This window comes from Mesocricetus auratus, unplaced genomic scaffold (assembly GCF_017639785.1).
Source record: "Mesocricetus auratus isolate SY011 unplaced genomic scaffold, BCM_Maur_2.0 Super-Scaffold_100004, whole genome shotgun sequence".
NCBI lineage: Eukaryota > Metazoa > Chordata > Mammalia > Rodentia > Cricetidae > Mesocricetus > Mesocricetus auratus.
Genome location: NW_024429189.1, coordinates 10,537,710 through 10,560,475, shown reverse-complemented (window position 1 = coordinate 10,560,475; position 22,766 = coordinate 10,537,710). Strand labels below are relative to the sequence as shown.

General features: G+C 34.1%; 1 protein-coding gene across 5 annotated transcripts in view; it reads left to right on the top strand.

The window, feature by feature from the left end:
- Positions 1–22,766, top strand: part of Lrp1b (LDL receptor related protein 1B) — a 1,890,041-nt gene that overhangs the window by 1,802,011 nt on the left and 65,264 nt on the right. For all 5 annotated transcript variants that reach the window (XM_040745299.1, XM_040745298.1, XM_040745301.1 and 2 more), the window contains 4 exons: positions 8,539–8,655; positions 10,320–10,493; positions 12,288–12,413; positions 18,531–18,695. In XM_040745299.1, coding sequence (XP_040601233.1) covers positions 8,539–8,655; positions 10,320–10,493; positions 12,288–12,413; positions 18,531–18,695 — 582 coding nt within the window. The remainder of the gene's footprint in view (positions 1–8,538; positions 8,656–10,319; positions 10,494–12,287; positions 12,414–18,530; positions 18,696–22,766) is intronic.

Genomic DNA, 22,766 nt, shown 5'->3' with positions numbered 1-22,766 from the left:
TATACCACATGTTCCACTATAGCTCACATAGCATGTTTTAATAACCCTTCCAGAAGAAGGCATGGTATGTAACAAATTATTCCTCAATAAGTGATTTGAGTAACTTGAGGTATCATTCATATGGCTTTGACAGCATTTGTCCATTTCACTGAGTATTCACTAAAACTGAGAGATGAGTTTCTTTGGCAGGCAAAGAATACTGTGATATGAAGATGTGGATAGGAATACATGCTTGTAAGACAAAGCACTGCTAGCATAGTTACATTTGTTGAGTGTATATGAGAATTGAAGAAGAGGTCATATATATCAAAGACATACTCAAGAGCAAAAATACTAAACCTACATATTTTCTGTGTTGAACTTTCTTATTAAAAAGTAGCATATGCTTACTGTACGTCATATAAATATAATTATTGGAAGCAAAGATTCCTGCATTCATGCAGATTATCCTCTTAAATAGTATACCATAAAAACAAGATTGTGTCTACACATGTACAAACAGAGTCATGTAAATGACTCTGATGGATTGCACTGATGCAGCTATGTTACCTCAACAACAATAGAAGGAAGAGTCTTGGGGAAAATAGAGTGTTAAAATTCTTTGCTAGAACATGACAAGGAGTAGACCCTGGGAAACATCACAATAAAGATTAAAGGATGTTCTCAAGGTAAGAAGTGGAACTGAAAGAAAGCCTAGCAGCAGAGGAAACAATATGTGAACTGACACAGGATGAGCTTTAGATAAAGAAGTATACTGGTTCTTTTGAGCCTTAGACGACTCGGTAGGTAACTGTGATCTATTTACTTATTTATCTTACTATTGTTTTAGGGGAGAGAAGTTCTTGAAAGTCTTTAATTCTGTAGAAAGATAGATTAAAAATAGAACAGTGGGGGGAGTGAGGAAGGTTCAGGCCCTAGGGCTAGAGTCATATATCATGGTGGCACTACTGATTCCGATTAAGTGAAGACAAGATATGGTTATTCAGAAACAGTAGCTATGAGGCTGTCTATCCCTTTGATAATGCACATAATCTTCTCAGATTAGAATTTTTGCTTTGATAACATCTGTTCCACTCATAAACAGATTTCTAGGTTGTTTGTTCAGTTTGTCAACTGATATATACTGACCACTCAGTATGTAGTAGGCATGATTCTTGAAATTTGTAATAAAAAAGAAAACAGAAAACTTCCCTTGGAGTGCCTACAACCCTGCATAGCATAGAGGGCTAAAAGGGTACAGAAAAGATTAAGAAATATCTTATAAAACAATCACCAGGTGTGTAACAGTTTAGAAAATAATAAAAATATAACCAGAATTATAATTAGCAGTAAAGAAGAGGGGAGTATAACAACATTTTTAAGACACCAAGTAGGCCTTTATAGGAGTGGTACCTGAGTACATGATATGTGATGCTGTCTCTCAGACACTGGCAAGAGTAAGTTACCTAAACTTCAGAAAAGCATTTTGGAAATATTCCATGAAAGCTAGAAATTTCAGCGTTGTAACTCAGAACTATAAATGTGATATGGGGAATCAATGCAAAAGAAGTTGCTAGCATTTTAAGAGGGGGAGGGAGTCAGAAATGGGGCTAAAACAGCAGATTATTAGAAAGTCAAATTGGAAGACTCAAGAGAAGTCTAAGCACAGGAACCTAAATTTCAGTGATATAATAGCTAAATAGATATATTTCAAAAGGATAATTGTATATGGTGTTGGATGCAGTACATGCTTGACAGAAGAAATACCTTGGGCAGGAAGACTATAAACCTACTTACACGGGCTTAATATAAATCTGAACAAGCTGAGGAAGATTTGTCTGCCAAATTTTTCTTATTTGCAAATGAATGAAATAATTTATTTCACAGATGACTCCAAATAATTATGTAAATTATGCAGTAGAGCAGAATGAATTTCCATTACTAAGTTAAAGGTAATAAAGTAATAAGAACCTGAAAAATCTTTTTGTTGTTATGTTTAAAACTGTACAAAAGCATTATAATGTTATTTAATATGTAACTAACTGAATTACTAGATGTCTTATTTACTCTTCTATTTCTGTGAAGAGACACTATAACCAAAACAACTTTTAAAAGAGGACATTTAATTGGGGGCTAGCTTACACTTTCAGAGCATTAGTCCATGGCCATCATAATGGAAATCATGGCAGCAGGGAGGCAAGCAGAGCACTAAAGCAGTAGGTGAAAGATTGTATCTGATCCACAGTGGTAGTGAGTGTTATCTCTGACTCCTTTGTCTGCTCTTGACTTTTTTATTTAAAATGTTTCAATGTATTATTTTTCTTTTTACAAAATAGATTTTGTTCATTATATATACATATATTGTTGACAATGGATTCTTTTCTTACGCAATGCATCTCAACCAAGGTTTCCCCACACTCCTCCTAGCTTCCCACCTCCACTCTTCCTAAGATCCATTACCCCCCCCATTTCATCTTCAGAAATGAGTATGCCTCTAAGAGATAACAGCTAAGCAGGACTAAGCATTTACAGACAAAAAAAAAACCCTCTTATCTAGGTTCCCACTTCTTTTATTGGGTTCCCTGATCTCCAAGGGTAAGGAATCAATGAGAACTCTAAATTAGAATCCCACCACATAATGTCTGGCTGCAATTTTCTGTATGTGCTCCCATCTGCTGCTAGAGGAAGCCTCCCTAATGATGACCTGACAAGGCTCCAATCTATAAGTATAGCACAATAAGCTTTGCATCCCTACAAAAAGGGCCAGTTTAGACTGTGGAACTGAACGTGAAACCTCCACTAAGTTTCCAATGAACTAGGTTTCCATGTTTATTCATAAATGCCTTTCAGTTCAATCTCTTTCTCCCCATAACCTCTAACTCCATCCCCCCCCACCTAATCCGTCCTGCTTCCTTCCCCAATTTCCCCCAGTACACCTGTAGACTATTCTATTTCCCGTTTCTAGGGAAATTCACCCCTATAGCTCTGCCCTTTACATAATCTCTCTGGGTGCCTGGGCTGTAGCTTGATTTTCATTTACTTAATGGCTAATATCCACTTATAAGTGTATACATACCATATTTGTCTGTGTCTGGGTTACCTCAGTTGGGCAACAGTGAGAATTGGGTCTGACTCCAGGGCAACAGAGAGTGAAGAAGGTCGGAGGGGAGAATACCTGGTCTTTAGGCAGACATGGCCTGTGATTGAGCTTAATTTAACTTTCACAAATACCACCTTGATAGAAACTGATAATAAAAGAGCATGAACCATTGTTCTGTATTCCTGCTTGTTTGTATTTTTACATGTTTGCATACTTTACTTATACAAATACATTCATTGAGACTGTTTGCATCCAAGTATATCACTGCTTGTATATTCCTAATATTTCAGACTTTTTTGTAACAATTTTCTTTCCATTTTTATGTATATAAATATTTGCTCTAACTTCAATATCTTATATAATTTTAAAATGAGTAACTATTATAAATATCTGTAACCCTGTGTGTACTTTTGTTCTTTATGTTGTAGTGTTATAGGAATGTAACATTTCTAATATCACTAAGAGTTAATTATGTGACTGACATACAGTAAATTTGGTTATGGCATATACTATAAGAAGTGCAGATAGTACTAACTAGATGATCAGTTGGAATAGATTTAAAATTGTGCCTGTTCATTTATGAAATCCCTGTATTTACTCTGGTTAGAAGTCTACCATCCAATAAAATAGGACACAACAGCAACTTCCATTGCAAATTTGCCTTAATCATCAAAGCATGTCAGTTTTCTGAGGTTTATAGCACTTACTCCCATGACTCTTGGAACTCCATTAGCTATGGTTTTAATGATCCAATATACTATTAACTCTTTAATTAATGTTCTATATGCCAAATATTGTAAATGACTCATAACATTATTAATAATCTTTATAGTCCTGGTGATATATTAAAGTGCTAAAATTACCCTGAACTTAACAGCAATTATGGGTTCAATGAGCAAATGGACAACTACAACTTTAAGGTTTTAATCAATTGAAAGTCCTTTAAGTTTTCATCAACAAACATTGCATCTCACTTATTTTTAATCTCGTACTATATTCAACATAAGAAGCTTGACTAGTTTTCATATTTAGGTCAGTGAGTGGAGACTGACAAGCATTCATGTACGTTGCAGGGTTACAGCCTTCACCTTTTTGCAATATGTTTATATGGCATATATATGTCATAATTACATGATAGTGAAAGATACTTTTTAATTATCCTATTGGTAGTGGATTATGATAGGTGTTGCAAAGGATAGGTGTCCTTTGATGAATGGAAACGGGGTTGTCTCTATCATCCCCAAAGTGGAACAGTTGAGAAAGTAATAAACAATGGTGTAATGGCTCATGGAACTCTTATAATTGCTTGATTAATTTGGCCAGTACTTTGTATGGAGCCATAAAAATTCTCAAATTGTATAATTTTAGAATGCTCTTCCTTCTCATTGATGCATTTGTTTTTACTAACATGATCATGGTCATATATGCACCAAATTTAAGTCTTGATATGAAGGGAAAGTATCATTAATGTAGCTTGGAATCTAAATAATTAAATATTAGTAACATATGAATCAAGAATACAGAAGTACATAAGACTCTTCCAGTGAACCTGGCATATGCTGTTTCAATTACACTGACAGAGATTACACAAATCACATAAATGGACAAATACATATTCATAGTGATTCCAACTGTTCATCTAATTGATACTATCTCTACCCTTTGGAATATATGCCATAACTAAAATATTATGTGTCAATAATATGTTTAACCAAGAATGGATAATAAAATGTAACATTTCTATAATACCACCACATAAAGAACAAAATTATAGTAATAGATACAAAGAGATCTTGTGATAGGTACTCCTGTTAATGTGATGTTTAAATTTTGTGTTAGAATAGATATTTATGTACACCAAGAAAATAGATGTAAAATTGTTACTAAAAGACCTAAAATGTTTGGAATACACAAGGAGTGAAAATATTTGTCTGCAAAGGGATCTCAGTGGATATAATCGTGTAAGCATACATCTCCCACATGTAAAGTTTACATACAGAGTAGAATACAAAGCAGTAGTTTATGGCATTTCATTATCATTTCCTATTAGTGTGATATTGATGAAAGTGAAAATGTGTATTACTTAAGGCTCTTTGAAAATTTCAGAGCTAAAGAGATTTTAAAATCCCTGAAATGTAATGGCAGCCTAGGCATTATGAACAATATTTTTGCTCATACAACAACATTGGCAATCTGTTGTTCTGAATCACAGCCTATTGTTCTGTAGTCTGCATTATTTGTGACCTTTTCAAAGTGTGATAATGTTATATCTGATGAAATAAATAAGGATAACACCAACAGACATGCTAATGAAGAAAGGGGAAATGTGAGGGACTGACTGCACTCATAGTTAGAAACCTCCAGAAAATAAGGAATACTGAGGGTGAAAGAGCTAGTCTTACTCTGAGAAGAACTGCCAATTGATTTTCCAATAAAAAGTGGTCAGCCATCAGGAAAGTCACAGACAAATGGATGGAAGGAAAAAAAAGGGGAGGGAAATGGAGAGGGACCTGGAACTGACTTGTGAAGCAACCTTGTTTCTAATTTAAATTTAAAAATAAATAAATAAATAAATAAATAAATTGACAAAGGTCCAAAAAAAGGTTAAATTTAAAATAAAGCTTTTTATTTTAAAATTTCTACACCTCTACTAATTTTGCATCAAAAATTTTATCTCCAGTTCACATAAAAAAGATTCCTTTCTAAGATTTTTTTTCTTCTTGCTGTTGTTCCTGGCAGTTTTTAAAGACAAAGAGGAGATATTTTGAAGCTATGCATGATCTTGGTTTTTCATATTAACTTGAGTTTCATTGCTACTGTAAGAAAAGTTAGTTGATTCCTCTATTAGCCTTTTAATTTCAAAAAGCTTCTTTTTATCTAAAGGGCTTAGGAAAAGCACAGTCATTGGTTTATGAATTTCTTTTTTGTAATATATATTCCACTTATCTAAAACCTTTGTTATTTGTTCTATAATTTCTATTTTTGCATAATTCTGTCTGGTAGTTTGCTACTTGAAAAGAGTTGATATGGTCAAGTATACTCATAATAAATCCATAATAAACCACATGTTTACTCTTTTTCATGATTAGCAAATGTAATCTAGAAAGAGAAAATTAATTTAGTTGTGGAGTGGTTTTGTTATGTGTACCTCTTTGCTCTACTAAATTTATAGAGAAACATGACAAGCATTTTTTTCATTCTTCACCAAGGCTTGACCCTGACATCGCCAGAAGGAAACTGAATCATTTTCAAGTTCATTTTACTTAGACTTATACAGAAGCAAAGACAGCTAAAACAGCAAGCTCCATAGCACAGTCTCTACTCTTAGGTTGTACCATTATTCAGAGACATGTTGGGCAACCTGCATCTCTTTATTTTACTTAAAGATCAAAATATTTCTACACTTAGATTTTATTTCAACTAGAGCTACATAATGAGTTGGAAAAATATTTATAAATTACTTTTAACCCAACTGTGTTTTTCTTTTCCGTTAAAACCCAAATCCAAAACTGGCTTTTGTTCAGTGGACCTTCACCTGGAGGTGTACCAACACTCTATGACATTAATCTGCTAAATGCATTTTAATTGCAATGCTCTTCCAAGGTGCATAATGTGCTCTGTGAAAGAATCTCCCACACAAATTAAACATCTGCAATGATGAAGATTTATTCCAGAATTTATGTGCCATATACAATATTACTTTCCAATCCTTGAAAACTTTACATTTTAACATAGACTATACCCCTTTTTTTGGTAAGAAGGTACTGTCATAACCTCAATAATACATATAAAATAAATAACAGAGAAGTAGAAACAGCCTTTTCATGAAATATTGCTTTAGGCCTTTGTTGGTTACTGACATCAAATAACTATGAAAATAAGGATGACTACTCTTAGAAGAAACCTATAAGATGAAAAATATCAAATGATACTAGACTTTAAGTCAGGACTTTAATGCTCAGTTTTTCTCTAATTCTGATTATCAGACTTTAGTGGCTTTAACTTGAAGCATACATAAACATATGTGTCTCTCCACACTCAGACCAGTTTCTTTTTAGAATTTCTTTGGGATTTTGTATGCATGTATGTCCATGTGAAGGTGTCAGATCTTGGAGTTAAAGACTATTGTTGGCTGCTGTGTGGGGTATTGGGGATTGAATCTGGGTCCTCTGAAAGATGTCCTCAGACCAATTCTTTTTTTTTTCAATTTTTTTATTTTAATTTAAAATAGCTTGTTTTACATGTCAATCCCAATTTCCTCTTCCTCCCCTCCTCCTGCACTCCCCATCCCCCCAGCCTCCCATCCTATTGCCAATTCCTTCCACATAGGGGATACCTAGAGTCTGTCATTTCACTCAGGGTAAGGTCCAGGCACTCCCCTAAGAATCCAGGCTGAGAGAGCATCCCTCTTTGTGCTATGGGCACACGATGACTGTTTGTATTCCAGGGATAGACACTGATCCACTGCTCAGGGCCCCATAGGTTGCCCAGGCCTTCTCACTGACACTCACATTTGGGTTTCCAGATCAGTCCCATGCTGGCCTCCCCGCTGTCGGTCTGGGGTCCAAGAGCTCTCCCCTGTTCAGATCAGCTGTCTCTGCTGGGTCTGCCAGCCCATTCTTTGCCAATTTGCTCATCACTCCTCTCTCTCTGTCACTGGGTTCCTTGGGTTCAGTTCAGTGCTTAATTGTGTGTGTTTGCCTCTGCTTCCATCAGTCACTGGATGAAGGCTCCCGGATGGTTATATACATCAAATTCATTATCAGGAATGGTCATTCGAGGTGGTCTCTCCACTATTGCTTAGCTTGCCAATTGGTGTCATCCCTTTAGATCACTAGAGGTCACTCTGGTGCCTGATCTGTCTTCTAACCTATGATTTCCTCTTCCCCCTATTCTATCCCCACCCACTCAAACTTCCTGTTCCCCCGTGACCTACTCTCTCTTCCTCTTCTCCCCCTCTCTTCTTCCCAGCTCCCATTCCCCCCACCCAATTCTTAATGACTTCATTTTATTTAACGTCCCTGAACATTTGTATTGTAGGCTCTAGAACTTCAAAAAGGAATTTGAAAAAAAGATGGTTGCATCAGGTTTAAATTATTGTTGTACAAATAACTTTTCTGACTCAGGATAAAAGCTAAAATACTATGTAAAACTATAATAAATTAGCTATAATTAAAACTCCGTAAGTATGGAAAAGATTATTAAACCTTACCTGTTGGGGTAAGATTGTTCTAATTACTTATTAAATGAATGTTATCTGATCTGAATATGCGTTTTCCAGACGAGACATAAAGAACTTCACTTTTTACCCACTTCCTGCAGTACTGTGATATAGAATACCTGATTTTCTATGATTCTCAAGGAAAAACACCAATCATTATTAAATATTAAAATAAAAACTGAACTGTAAGTAAACTGAATCTTATTGTATGACTTGTCCTTGAATGTTGTCTTCTCAGGTCTGACTGTTGATCACTTCGGTGAACGCATCTACTGGGCTGACTTTGAGCTCTCCATTATTGGCAGTGTCTTGTATGATGGTTCCAGTCCAGTGGTCTCTGTCAGCAGCAAGCAAGGTCTGAAGAGTCCCTTTTGTTATTGAGAATATTAGTCCATGACACTGTAGTATGGACATTCTGCAACATAGATTTCATCTAATTCTTTCGAATTGCAGTGTTTACATTGACTAAAATGTTCTACCCCACTGGTATATTGAAGGGGTCGGGGCAGAGGGCTCCCTCAACTTGGATATATATGAGTAGTTGCTGTCCATGTTCAGAAATTGTTTCATTCCATAAATTATGTATAGTGAGTTCCAGCCAACATCAATTCTTTTTTCAAAATTGTGATGATGGGCAACAGGAACCATTTACTATGAGTCCTTCATCATGAGCATAGTTATTAGGCCAATGAAAATTGAGTTAGCAACCAGTGCCGCTCCCACCAGCAGTGCAGGATCTTCTGTTCTCCACAGCTGTGTGCATCTTCCTCTCTGATTCTCTACCCACCTATCACCTTGTTTTCTCTTTTTCTGGTTCCCTCTGCCTAACACATTCTTTTCCTGACTCTTAGTATTGTTTTCCTCTGTTCTTTCATTTCCCCCTCTGTCCATCATTTACTACCAGTGCAAAGCAAACTGAAAATGGTACAATATTTGTTACTGTGTTCAATAAATATAACCTTGCTTCACAAGGTTTTTATAATAAAAAATGAAGAAGATAAAAAATAATGGGATTGAAATTCGGTGGTGTTTTATTACTGTTGTCATTGATTATTTTGTCTGTTGGCTCAGTTTCCACTCTTATGTATTTACAAAATATTTCCTTACTTCTACATTAGCCTAATAAAGTGTTGCAAAAGAAAAATAGAACTAGGGAAACCTATGAGTTTTTAAGGTATATTCATTTTTATTTTATGTATATGAATGTTTTGTCTCTACCTGCCTGGGTACACCATGTCCCTGTCTGATACCAACTGATGTCATATGAGGGGAGTCAGATCTCCTGAAAGTGGAATGACAGATGTTTGTGAGTCACCAGGTGTGCTAGGAATTGAACTCAGGTGCTCTTCAGGAGCAACAAAGTGCACTTAACTGCTGATTCAGCTTTCCAACCCCTCTTCATCCCTTTTCTAAAGGAAGGCAGCAATATCTTTCTGTTGTTGTTTGGTAGTGCCTCATCCCATAGCTCATGCTGGCTCTAACCTCTTGTTTCTATTTGTTTCAGTCTGCTGAGTTCTGACATTAAAGATTTATGCCACAGTAACAATTTGTATTATTTCAAATTGTATTGTAATTACATGAAAATCCACCAATTCAGATGATATAATTCAACTAATAATTTAATCCATAAAAATTTTCTGAAAAGCGGGCTTTTTGCTACAGATGAGGCTTGATTTTCTTATTGTCAATATCATAGTAGAGATAATTATATAGCATATACTAACCTCACACAATTTAAAGTAGCTGCAAAGGGGTGATGGTTATGTTTGTTCAATAGGATGTGGATGGCATGTTTATCCCCTTAGAGCAAAAATAAAAATGATGATTTTAATTTTTAAGTTGACAAAAAACAGTACTTGGATTTTAGATATTTATGCTAATTTTAAAGTTTGAGTTCATATACAGCCTGTGTTAGCAAATATTAATTGTATAATACAACTGCTTCTTCAAGTCATGATTGTCTAAGACACTTTGATGCTACTCTCAGTGGCATTAGCTCCTCTCTTTTGAACATTCCAGGTTTGCTGCATCCTCACAGAATTGATGTCTTTGAAGATTATATATATGGAGCAGGACCTAAAAATGGTGTATTTAGAGTACACAAATTTGGTCATGGTTCAGTAGAGGTCCTAGCTTTAGACGTTGACAAAACAAAGAGTGTTTTAATATCACATCGTTATAAACAACTAAATTGTAAGTAAAATATAAAATAAATTCCCTTATATATTTTAAAATACTATATTTGTAACTATGGTAAGTATGTTTATATTTCCAGTATGCTATCTAAATTTGTCTTGGTGTCTCCAGACATTTCAAATCAACAAATAGATACTTGCCATAAGAAATAAGAATAATCTGCTACATTTTCTTAAAGTTAAGGTTACCTATTTAAAAAACCTTGTAAATATATAGGTCTATCATTGAGTTATGAATACTCATCAATTGCCATTTCTCATTGCTGTTTTAATAACCATTGATTACCATAGTATTACCACTTTAGCCTCAAGAATATTCATAGAGATCTCTTCTCAAGACATCTATCTTCTCTGATATGTTGTTTATGATTTATTATAAACATATATTTCATTAAATAAATCATTGTATATTTTATGTTAAAACTATGTTGCAAGCTCATACAAGGACAAAGTAAAAATATGATTGAAATTCAAACTTAAGTTGTGTTTATTAAATTGTTCTTACTCTTTTATAGTCACTTTTAGTTAAGACAGTGTTTTTCAGTGTAGTCCTTGCTATCTTGGAACTCACTTTGTAGACCAGGATATACTCAAACTCAGAGATTGGCCTATGTCTGCCTACCAAGAGTTGATATTAAAGTTATGTGCCACAATGCCTAGATTTATAGTCAGTCTTTATTGCAAGTCAAAATACATTTCATCTTGAGTTTTGCATTTATGTTGCAAGGCAACTATGTGTATACATAATGGTGTGGACACATTCTAGCAGGACGTAAATTCCTGAGATACTTCTTTATGTGCTGCTGCATATACTAAATAGCACATATGCTGTGGCTATAGTCAACACAAGGACACTTCATCCTACCTTACACTTCTACCTAATTCATAATCACAACTGAATACTGCTAGATCCATAAAGTTAATTAATTCCTATCATAACCCAGGTAGGATGTGAGCAGTAGATTTTAGCAGAAAGGTTCCTTGAACTGGCTAGAATCCAGAAAAGTCCATGAATCGCCTCTGACTATAAAAAATGCTCCTTAGATAAAACATTAGATAAGTTTTGTGCCTAGTCTCCCACACAGAAAGCAGTGAAGAATTTTAACATGTTTCCAATCATACCTCATTTTTATATTTTGAATGTACCAAAGCATGTAATTCTGAGACTATGTGAATACCACAGATAAATTGTTTCTGTCAAAACTGTATGGTAAAGTTATAAAATAAGGTTTAGAACTCCAAACACTTAAGTTATGTTACTTTTTTGTGTGCATGGAGGTCTATCAGAAATTTAATATAGTGAGAATTCAGCAAAGTGTTCAGCAAGATTACTTGTCTTCTAAATTGATTTAGACTATCCACCTAAATTTGAGTCCTGAATATTCTAAAAAGTGCAGTCAACAGATCATCATTCATAATGAGCCAGTAGATAAAATAATCATCAAAGATAACTGTATATGAACTAAATCAGAAAGGATGCTGGGTTGCTTTCAATTCAAAAGTTAACTTTATGGTAAAGTAATCCTGAACTATTGATATATGTATATATGAACAATCTTATCCTTTTAAGGATAGGCACATTTCTTATCAAGGAAGGTATTGTATAGTGATTTTTCATTACTTATAAAATAGAATGTAAACATGAAAATGTGTGGCCTCAGTAAAAATGGCTTTGATTTCATTTTCACATTGGTAATTCATCATTTTAGCTTCCTGGATTTTATGCCTTTGAAACTTTTTTCAACTTTTTCCCCTCACATCTGATTTTGTTTCTTCATTTTGTTTCCATCAGTACCAAATCCTTGCTTGGATTTGTCATGTGATTTCCTCTGCTTGCTGAATCCTTCTGGGGCCACTTGTGCCTGCCCAGAAGGAAAATACATGATGAATGGAACTTGCAATGATGACAGCCTATTAGGTAGGTATTCTCTGTTATCATATAACAGTCAGTTTATTTTATAAACAGTGGAGACAAATTTATATGAGTTTTGGAAGTAAGCAGTATTACTTTCTCCATCAATTCATCTACCTTAATGCTAGTGACTCTTAAATGCTTATAAAAGCAGTCCTCTTGACAGAAGGCTCTCTACCTTCCTGCCTTTGATAAGAGAAAAATGTACATCAAACATGTGCTTAATAGATCAAGAACTGAGAAGTCACTCTCAGAATCTAAACTTATAGATAATATTTGAGGATGAGTTTCCTCTATAGGTATAAATTCCAGCCCTAAATTAGTTCTTTCATTGTATTTATTTTTGATACCTCTGACTACTTCAAGTATGTAGAACACTAATTAAGAAAACACAGGCTAATTTAGAAATTACCTTAATCTCTCCATTTAAAGTATTATTTATACTAATACTAAATACTATTAATACTGAGTATAATACTCATACCTATTTAAGCTTTTACCATCAAGGAATAACACTAATTTAGAAACTAAGGACTAATTTAGAAGTGAATCTGACAATATTTCTTCATGTATCTTGTATTTTTAAGTACTAATTTAGAATGAACAAACATTATTTCAGAAAGTAGTGTTTTCATAAGGTAAGATTCAAAACTAGACAGTATGATGAAAAATAAAGAAGAAAAACTTTTCTTCTGAATAGCCAGTAGGTAAAACTCAAACTTAGAGTATTAGTCATAATTGGAACAATTCTATTAAAAGAAAACTCCATTCTTAGCAAATTTCATGTCACAGACAAAACCAGCATGCTCCAAAGCACTTCTGGATCACAGCAAGCATTTTGGAATGTGAGATAAATTTAGGATGTCTTCCCAGCAGGATTTCTTACTTACTATGTTTTCCTCTGTTTGAATTCACTGCTCATCTCAGTAACATGCCTTCATCCTCATTTGTCCTCTCCATCCCCAGACAACTAGCTCCTTGTTTTCCACTGTGGGTTGTGGGTTGCATTCAGGTTAAAAACTTAACAAGAAATTGTTTCTAAGTCAATTGATAGATATATAATATATATCACATTTAAACGCTGAATTTGTAAACCTGAAGAAATTAAAAGATGGAATGATGAATGATGTACATCAATGAGTGTCACTGATCTGAGCAGCCATGGCTGCTGCTGCAGGGGTCTACTTCAAGTATTTTTAGGATTCAGATGAATATTATACTTGAGGATCACTTTGAAGTTCCTACATTATATGATTTTCAAATAGAATGAGAGACTTTGGATTTAGATTGAAGGTGAAGATGGAAGGAACTCTGAAATGACATGGAATTATGGTATATAGAGGAAACCCAGAAACATTCACACTGTCAGGAAGAAATGCAGAGAAATGCTGTGTGAGTTGCAAGTTTTCAGAGTTCCTGTGGATGATGCATGGTGTTTATATTTTCATGCTAGTTCCAGTTATGGAACACATTCTGTCATTGCCACCTGATGACCCTGTTACTTTGTTGTTTTCTCACCAGCTAGAGTACCTGTGATCTCAGCTGTGCTGGCAAAATTAAGTATTTTTGAATATCACTGCACTTTTTTTTCTGGCTAGGTCAATAAACTGCACTGTGTAGGAGTGTGTAGGGTATGCAACCATTCAGAAACTGAGTTTCTTAAAATGTCAACTACTCCTTTTAAGTGAAAATGCCTTATCTCTCTAGCCTCTCACCCACACATTAATAAACAGTGGCCCCAAAGGAACTTTCTGTGTTCCATTTCCACTTAATTATTCAAATTGGTCTCCCTCTCTATAAAAAAGAACAATGTGTTAGGACTATAAATAAGATCTCAGAGTAATTTTTTGGTGTAGATAATCCAGTTTACTTTTCCTAATGTCAATGTTTGGTATAGCCCAATTCTTCAGCCCTTCATATGTCAGTTACTTTCTCTATTGTCAAAAGATGAGAACAAAATATTTTTAATCTCAATATAAGCAACTGCAAATTCAAATATTACTCAGTCTTGGTAGGGCATTTACCTGTTCTTTTTATTAAATTTTTGCAGATTGGCATCTGAGTATTATTTAATTATTGATAAGTGAACCCTTATGTTTAAATACAGAACTATTGTTATAAGTTATGGATGACTATAATTCAACTTACATTTTGTCATCCTCCTCCTGTCCTGTTTTTAAATTGCTAGTTCCTAATAAATCCCTAATATTGGAATGTTCATTTCCTATCATGTACGGATTTTGGGTGTCTATATCTGTAGTTGGTAATTCATCTTCCTGAAGTGTTTTAAATATTTATCTCTAGTGTTTTTATTCAGAAACTTCTTTTAGTATTTTTTATTGATTATTTAGATATATTCTGGGAAGCTATTAAATGCACAAACACATTTACACTGCTTGTATTCAAAATATTCTTAATCTTCTCATAGTAGACACACTATAGAGAGTCTCAAGCAAAACTGCAATTGGGTACTTTAATATGCTCAGAAGGGAGCCACTCTTATTTTCCATCCCCTTCATCCATCACTGATTTCACTACACTGTTCCCTTATAATTCTCTCACTTTTGTTCATTATGCTTTGCTTTGCTTACCACATTCTCGTACTACCCAATCTAAATAATTGAAGAATATCATACCTGTCACCTGCTTTCAGTAAAACATCTGCAAGCATATTTATTCTCAATATTTTCAGGTTCCTCAAAGTATTTATATCAGCGTATAGGTCCAAAATTCAGTGGTCCTCTCATCCCATACTGTCTTCAAATATTTGATTCCTGTCATTCTTTCCCTCACACACAGGTCCTGTTAGACATTCATTCTTTTCCTAGCAGGCTCTGGATTTCACAAATAAACTACCATTAGAGATGTGGTACTCTCTGTGAATCTCATAGGCAATCAAGAAATAATGTTTAAAAATAATATTATTCTAACACTTGACCAAACAAGTTATTCCATTGCTTGATAGATTCTCCAAACACATAGTGTAAATTCAAATCTCAGTGCTTAAACTCTTTTCTGTTCTAGACAGTGTAGATAGCTAGAATACATATAGAACATGTTACTGAATGGACGTGTATATTTAAAATTAATATTCATAGTTTTAAAATTTTAATGTTTTTAAATAATTTGATTCAATACCCTTAACATATTTGAATTTTTGTTTTAACGTAAGTTCGTTTTAACTAAAGAATCCAGTCAAAGTTTACATATATTATCTTATATGCATACTAAAGAAAGTAGAGTGGAAGGAATACAGAAAATCTACTGCCTAAACTAAGACATTCTAATATTTGAAGGTGGCAAAAGCATGCTGTTTTACCGGTGATGCTTACAAAACTGGTTGTATACTTTCAGAAAATGGAAGTAGATCCTTATCATTCATCTTGTACAAAAATATACTTGACGTCAATAAAACCATTTTAAATCAAAACCCAGAACACTGGAAGTGATTGGAGGAACATAGAGAATAATCTTCAAGATAATGGGGCAGACAAGCTGTATCTGAATATAACCCCCCAGCACAAGAACTAGACCCCACAATCAAATTAAGTTAAAAATGGTTTCCATAAGAAGAGAAACAAGCGCAGCAGACATCCAAAAGAACAGAATAAAAATCTATACCATTTATATGTAGCGTTCTAATATTCTAATATCTAAAATCTACAAAGGAGTATAAATATTAAATATTAAGAAAACAATTTTACAAACAACAAATGAGCTAAATGCAATGTAAAGATTGTTTTCAAAAGAAGAAAAACAAATTAAAGATTTGTGTTCCACAATCATGGTCACCAGGGACAGACAAATACTGCCTCATCTTAGAATGACTATCATTAAAAAAAAATCTGACAACAATTGTTCAAAAGGGTATTAGAAAACATGAATGTTTATTCACTGCTGATGGGGTTCAAACTAACACCAATATATTGGAAATCAGCTTAGAGGGTCTTCAAAATATCAATAGAATTATCATATGACGCCGAAGGGTCTGTGAGAACTGCCTCAGCCCCTACTCAGGGTCCTAAAGGGAAAATGCTTCTCCAGAGCAAATGAGGGGGTAAAGGAAGTCTACAGTAACTTAAATACAATCTGAGGGTCATGCTCATACACTTTTTGGGTTTTTCAACACAGGGTTTCCCTGTGGCTTTGGAGACTGTCTTGGAACTAGTTCTTGTAGACCAGGCTGGTCTCTAACTCACAGAGATCCATCTGCCTCTGCTTCCCAAGTGCTGGGATTAAAGGCATACATCACCACCACCTGGCTTACATATACTTTCAATCAGCAATTCCCTAGCTCTAGCCAGGTGGAAGACAGAATTTTTCAGGGTCAAAGAAACAGATAAAAAGATTTACACAATGCAGTAACTAACTGTCAGCCTTTCTCTATGGCTCAAGGTGGGTGTGATTAAGCCTCCAAGAACCTCTAAAGGAAGAACGGGGTTGAATTAAGGGAAAGAGAGAGAGAGACTAAGTCATTAAGGAAATCTAAGAGGGGAATACATATGGTTTTGCTTATTCTTAAATGTGACTGGATGAATAAGCTAAAGGGTATTGTGAGGTTAACTTGGGACAGCACTTCCCCATCTGCTGGAAGAGTCAATTTGGAGCAATTTTTGTTTTTTATCTCTCTGAGACCTATGGCTCAACAACTTCAGACATGTCATAATTCTTGTCTTTGGATGTCTGCAAATGTCTCTGTTGAGGTCTCTTTTCCAAGACACCAATACTGATCATCTGTCTGCCAAGGAAGATAACTGCAACAGGGCAGACTTGTAAGTTTATACAAAGACCTGTTTAAGAGAGTAACAAACCACCTTGACCAAGGCAACATATAAAACACAGCATTTAATTGGGTTTTCAGTTCCAGAGGCTAAGAATCCATGATGGCTGAATGAAGGTGTGTTGGCAGGATCAGCTGAGAGATCGCCTCTCAAACCTTAAGCAAGGAGGTAGAGAGGGCTAGCTCAAAATGATGTATTCTAAAACCTTAAAATTGCTATATGGAGAGATACCTTACCCAGCCTAGACACAGAAGTATGGGTTGATGAGGTGCATGCCTCAATGAGATGACGGAACCAACTTAGTAGACTTTCTAGGAGAAGCCTTATCCTCTCCGAGGAGCAGATAGGAGGAGGGGAGGAGTTGGGAAAGCAGTAGGAAAAGAGTGAGGGGGAACTGGGATTGGAATGTAAAAAAATAAATTAGTAAAATGACTACAAAAAACAAAACCCCTGCTCATGGTGACATATCCCCTCTAGCAAAGCCATACATCCTCATTCTTCCCTTACTGGGAACCAACTATAATGTCTCATCCCAAGTAAGGTGATCCAAATTCAGAAAGAAAAAAAATCTTCCTTTTCTCTCTAATATGTTGATCCTAGCTTACAACATAAAAATGCATATGTGTAAACAAAGGTGGGAATAAAATCCAAAAATTAAAAAAGGAAACAAGAGAGAGTAATAACAGGTGATGATGAAGGATATGGGTAGGAAAAAGAATGCATGAATAATTAACGACCTAAAGCTGAAGTTTTTCTAGTTTCCAAGGTGCGTAAATGAATTCAACTTGATTTGTATTGAAGTAGTAATAACCATGTTTTGTTTTTCTGAGGATCCCAGCATGCATAATTCCTCAGAGACAGTGGCTGCAACATGGTCTTTTCTTTTTATTCCATGGAATATCAGTGCACTAGAAAGCACTGGTGTCACATTGACGCACTTAGGAAAATGACCTTCTAAAATCAGTTCTGGGGCAAGATGTTCTGCACCCTCGGCTTTTTAACTCTATTTAAAATTATATAAAATATTCTGTTACAATGTTATTTAATGTATGAAGCATGTTGCCATGCATAAGGCATAGCACTAAAAATATATTCATTATAAAATATATTACATGTGAGAACTTTTGGTTACTAATAACAAATGTAAATAACGATAACATTTAAAGAATAAAATATGAGTTAAATATCTGCTGTTAGCTGTTGTGAATTTTTTCACCTCCCAAATTACGTATATTTTATGAAAAAATAAATAAATTCTAGCATTCAAATATATGTTTCTATTTGCATTATTTGAGGCATCCCTGAACAACATGCTAGTCTGTATATTTCTTCTTATACATAGATGACTCTTGCAAACTGACTTGTGAAAATGGAGGAAGGTGCATCTTAAATGAGAAGGGTGATCTGAGGTGTCACTGCTGGCCCAGTTACTCGGGAGGACGGTGTGAAGTAAACCACTGCAGCAACTACTGTCAGAATGGAGGGACCTGCATACCATCCACTCTGGGTAAATATCTGATTCATCTAGTAAGTGCAAATTACTTGTATTTTCTTAATATGTTAAACATGTGAGTTACATAAAGCCAGATAATCTTGATGTAGCATAAATCATCATGAATTAAATTTAAAACAAGTTCAACAAAATAAAAGGGACATATTTATTGTATTAAAGTTAATGTCACAGAATTAGTAATATTAATGGACACTAAAAACCATATTGCTTGAACAACACTCAGAATAACTAACATTACCAGTGCTTTTTAATTTTCACTTTAAGGTTACATAATTAAACACACACACACACATGCATTTAAAAATAGAATTTCATATACAATTTGAATACATATTTCATTTGAGTTAACGTTCTCCTTCCCTCTTTATTGCATCTTATCTCCTTGTGTCGTTTTCTCTTATTCAAAATGATATTTATGCAGGGTGAGAGATGTGTACCTAACTTGTTTCTTTTTCAAGTTGCTATCCAGTTTTGATGACACAATTTTTTGAGTTGGCTATATATATATATATATATATATATACATATATATATGTGTGCATGAGATGTTGATTTTTTTATAAAATTACTTTTTCATGGCTGTATTGATGTATTATGGGGTTTTGATTATTTTCCATTGATCTACAAAAATATTGTAATGCTTTTATAACTGTACTTGAGGTCAGATTCTCTCTCTGTGTGTGCATATTTATTAGTTGATATGTATTTGTTCATAGTGTACTCATGCATTTCTGTGGGTGTCATCATCTGTACTGTTCTCTCTCTTACTCATTGAAACATGATCAATTTAGCAATCAAAACTCACTGTTTTGGCTATACTAGCTGGCCCACAATCTTCCTTTCTCCACTTTCCCACTGCTGATTTTAAGGACACACACTGCATACCTTGCATTTATGTTATGGCTGAGGATCCAAATTTGAGTTCTCTTACTTGAACAGGAAGTAATGTATTTTTTAGACTTTGAACCCAGCTGCATACCATGTACTTTTCTTTCTTGGGAGGATTTTAATCACTAACTCGTTGCTCTTGCTTCTTATGTATCTGATTAGGTTGCTTATATATTGTTACATATTCTTGAATACATGTGTGTTTTCAAATTTGTTCATTTCTTTTAAATCATCAAATCTCTTTTAAAAGTATTGAATGCTAATCTTCTGGATTTTGTTGGAGTATGTTGTGACAGTTCCCCTTTGCCACTAATTTAATTTGGGTTCTTTTTGTCTTGCTCTTCAGTCTTCATCTTTTCAAAGAACCAAATTTTCATCTGATTAATCTTATTGGTTATACTTTTGTCTCTGCTTCTGTAAATTATTTCAACAATTTTATTACTTTTTCTATGTGGTACATTTAGGCTTTTAGATATTCTTGCTTTTCTAGAGATTTAAGGTGTACCATTAGGTTATTTATTTAATTTCTTTTTGATTTTTAAAAATTTTTCCAGACAGCATTTCTCTGTGTAGCTTTGTAGGACCTAGCTGACCTCAAACTCACAGAGATTTGCCTGCCACTGCCTCCCAAGAACTGGGGTTAAAGGCATATGCCACCACCACCCAGCTGTCTCTTTGATTTTTTAAATGCAATTTATATCTATTGAATATTCTTACAATAGCCTAGTCTTTGTCTTAGAAGCTCTAATTGCATGTGCTCTTAAGTTTACCCTAGTAACATACTAATTTGTCATTTATTTTTTCAGTGACTAACTTTTCACTCAAAAGTATACTGTTAAGTCTCTAAGTATTTGCCTATTTTCTAAGGTTAATATTTCTGGTAGTTTCCATTGAAATGTGATAACATTCTAAAAGTTATTTCATTTGTGGTTTTTTTTGTTTACCCATATATTAAACCTTGATTCCTGGTCAGTTTTAGAGAATGTTCTAAACATCCGTGAGAAGAATGTCTGTTCTAATTTTTAGGGTTGATTACTGTAGAAAATATTGATTATAGTTGATCTATGGCTTAGCTTAACTCTCAGGTTTCTTCAATGATTTTTAAATTGAAGGATCTATATATAGAAGAGAGTAGAATTTAAAACCACTCATCATTATTGTGCAGTATTTTCTTCCTTTGAGTGTTTGTTTTATGAAGTTGGTCCAGAGATTTAGTTCATAAATATTTACAATAATTATATCTTCTTGATAAATGTTCCTTTTCTTAGCATTCAGTGTTCTGCTTTGTTTCTCCTGATTAGCTGTAGTTTGAAGTATGAGAATCACTATATTAGCTTATTTGTAGTTTCTCTTTTTATACTTTGATTTTCATTCTGCTTTTGACAGTGTTGGGATATCTTTCCCAACTGTGTTTGCTTGTTGGAAAAAAACAGATAACTGTATAATGCACTTAAATTATTCCTGTTAGTATTTGCCTTTTAGTTAAAAATTTAGAGCCATCTGCCTTCAGTGTTATAAGTGAGAAGTATTTGTTACAGTTTACAGTTCTATTGTTTCATGTTCTATTTGGTTGGCTGATAGTTCTTTTCTTCTCCCACAAGTAACTTTAGATTTTAATTGGTTTACTATGTTCAACATCATTAGCTCCTTCCCTGTACTACATTTTTCCATTGTGTTCATGAACTATATGTTAACCATCAATTCTGTGGGCAATATTGTCCTTCTTTGTGTGTATTCAATACTTTCACAGAAATTCTGGATTAGTTATCATATTTCTTTTTGACTTGAAATAATCATACTTCTCTATCTCAATAGGTAAATTTTCTGGGTGTAATAACTTAGTTGACAACTGAAAGCAAGGCATTCACTACTGTATATGGACTTTTTAAAAAAATTTTGTATTCCTGGTAACAGACTCATGTTATTCTGACATTTCTGACTCTGTATGGAAGTTGGTATTTTTCCCTTACAATTTTTAATACCATTCTTTGCTTTGTGTTGTTGACATCTAGACAAGGATATGTCATGAAACGATTCTTCTCTGGACATGTCTATTTGGGTATGATGCCACATTTTGTGGTTTAATTCATTCTCTAGGTTTGGGAAGTTTTTCGATATATTTTCATTGAAAAGCTTTCCTTATGTAAAGATTTTATCTCAGTTTCTTCTTTTATACCTTGAATTCTTATGTTTGATCTCTTGAATACATTTCTGGCTTCTTAGAGATGTGCCACGTTCATTGTTTTTTCTTACATGTATAACACTGCTTCACACTTAGGTTTTATTTCTGGTATTTGCTCCTCAGCTTGGTCAAATCTTTTGAAGACAAAATAATGTTAGTTGCAAGTTTTTACAGTTTTCCTAAATTGTGTCTCACATGAAGTTTGTACATAGAAGCACTAAAATCATCTTTGTAGATACAATTGAAGTTGTTTGTCACCACTTGTTTTGAAGTTACTGAAAGTATAGTTCAGAAAGCAACAGTCATTTTGAGATTTGTCTTATTTCTTCCACTTAATGGTCTCCCCTGAAGTCCCACTTCCAGCCACGTGCTCAGATTCCCAGTCCTGCTCTTAGACCCTCTCATCGCTGCATACTCAATTTTTGTATGCAGCAATTGACTTGAGGACACTGTTGTTCTCTGCCACTGAAAAAATGCTACTTTTTAAGAGTTTAAAATATTTGTTTAGTTCCAAAGTGTGTATATTTTTCCACTATACAAATAATGTCCCTAAAAATAAACATCAATTGCTGTTTAAAGTTAGTTTTTCTTTAAATGGAAATAAACTACATGAGACCATTTCATTGCATGTACTTGGCAGTCTAAAATTTTAGCTGCTCTGTATGAATTGCAAAATATAGGACATTATAATTTTCAAATAAGAGAATATACTTAATATGTTATGATATCTGTTACTGTTATAAAATTATGCAATTGACTTGTTTGCAAAACTGTTTATTAGCATGTAAATGAACAAGGGACACATTTTTTACCTATAAGTATGATATTTAAAAAGGTTTGTGTTATAGATTGAAAAATCTGGTTATCTTCACACAAATGTTAATTTATAAAAAATTCTGGTGGTTAACTCATGGATGTATTCATTGTTAATTTACTTAAAATCATGCCCTTTATAAATTCCTCTGTAGACAGCATGTAACAAGGATTTTGGTCAG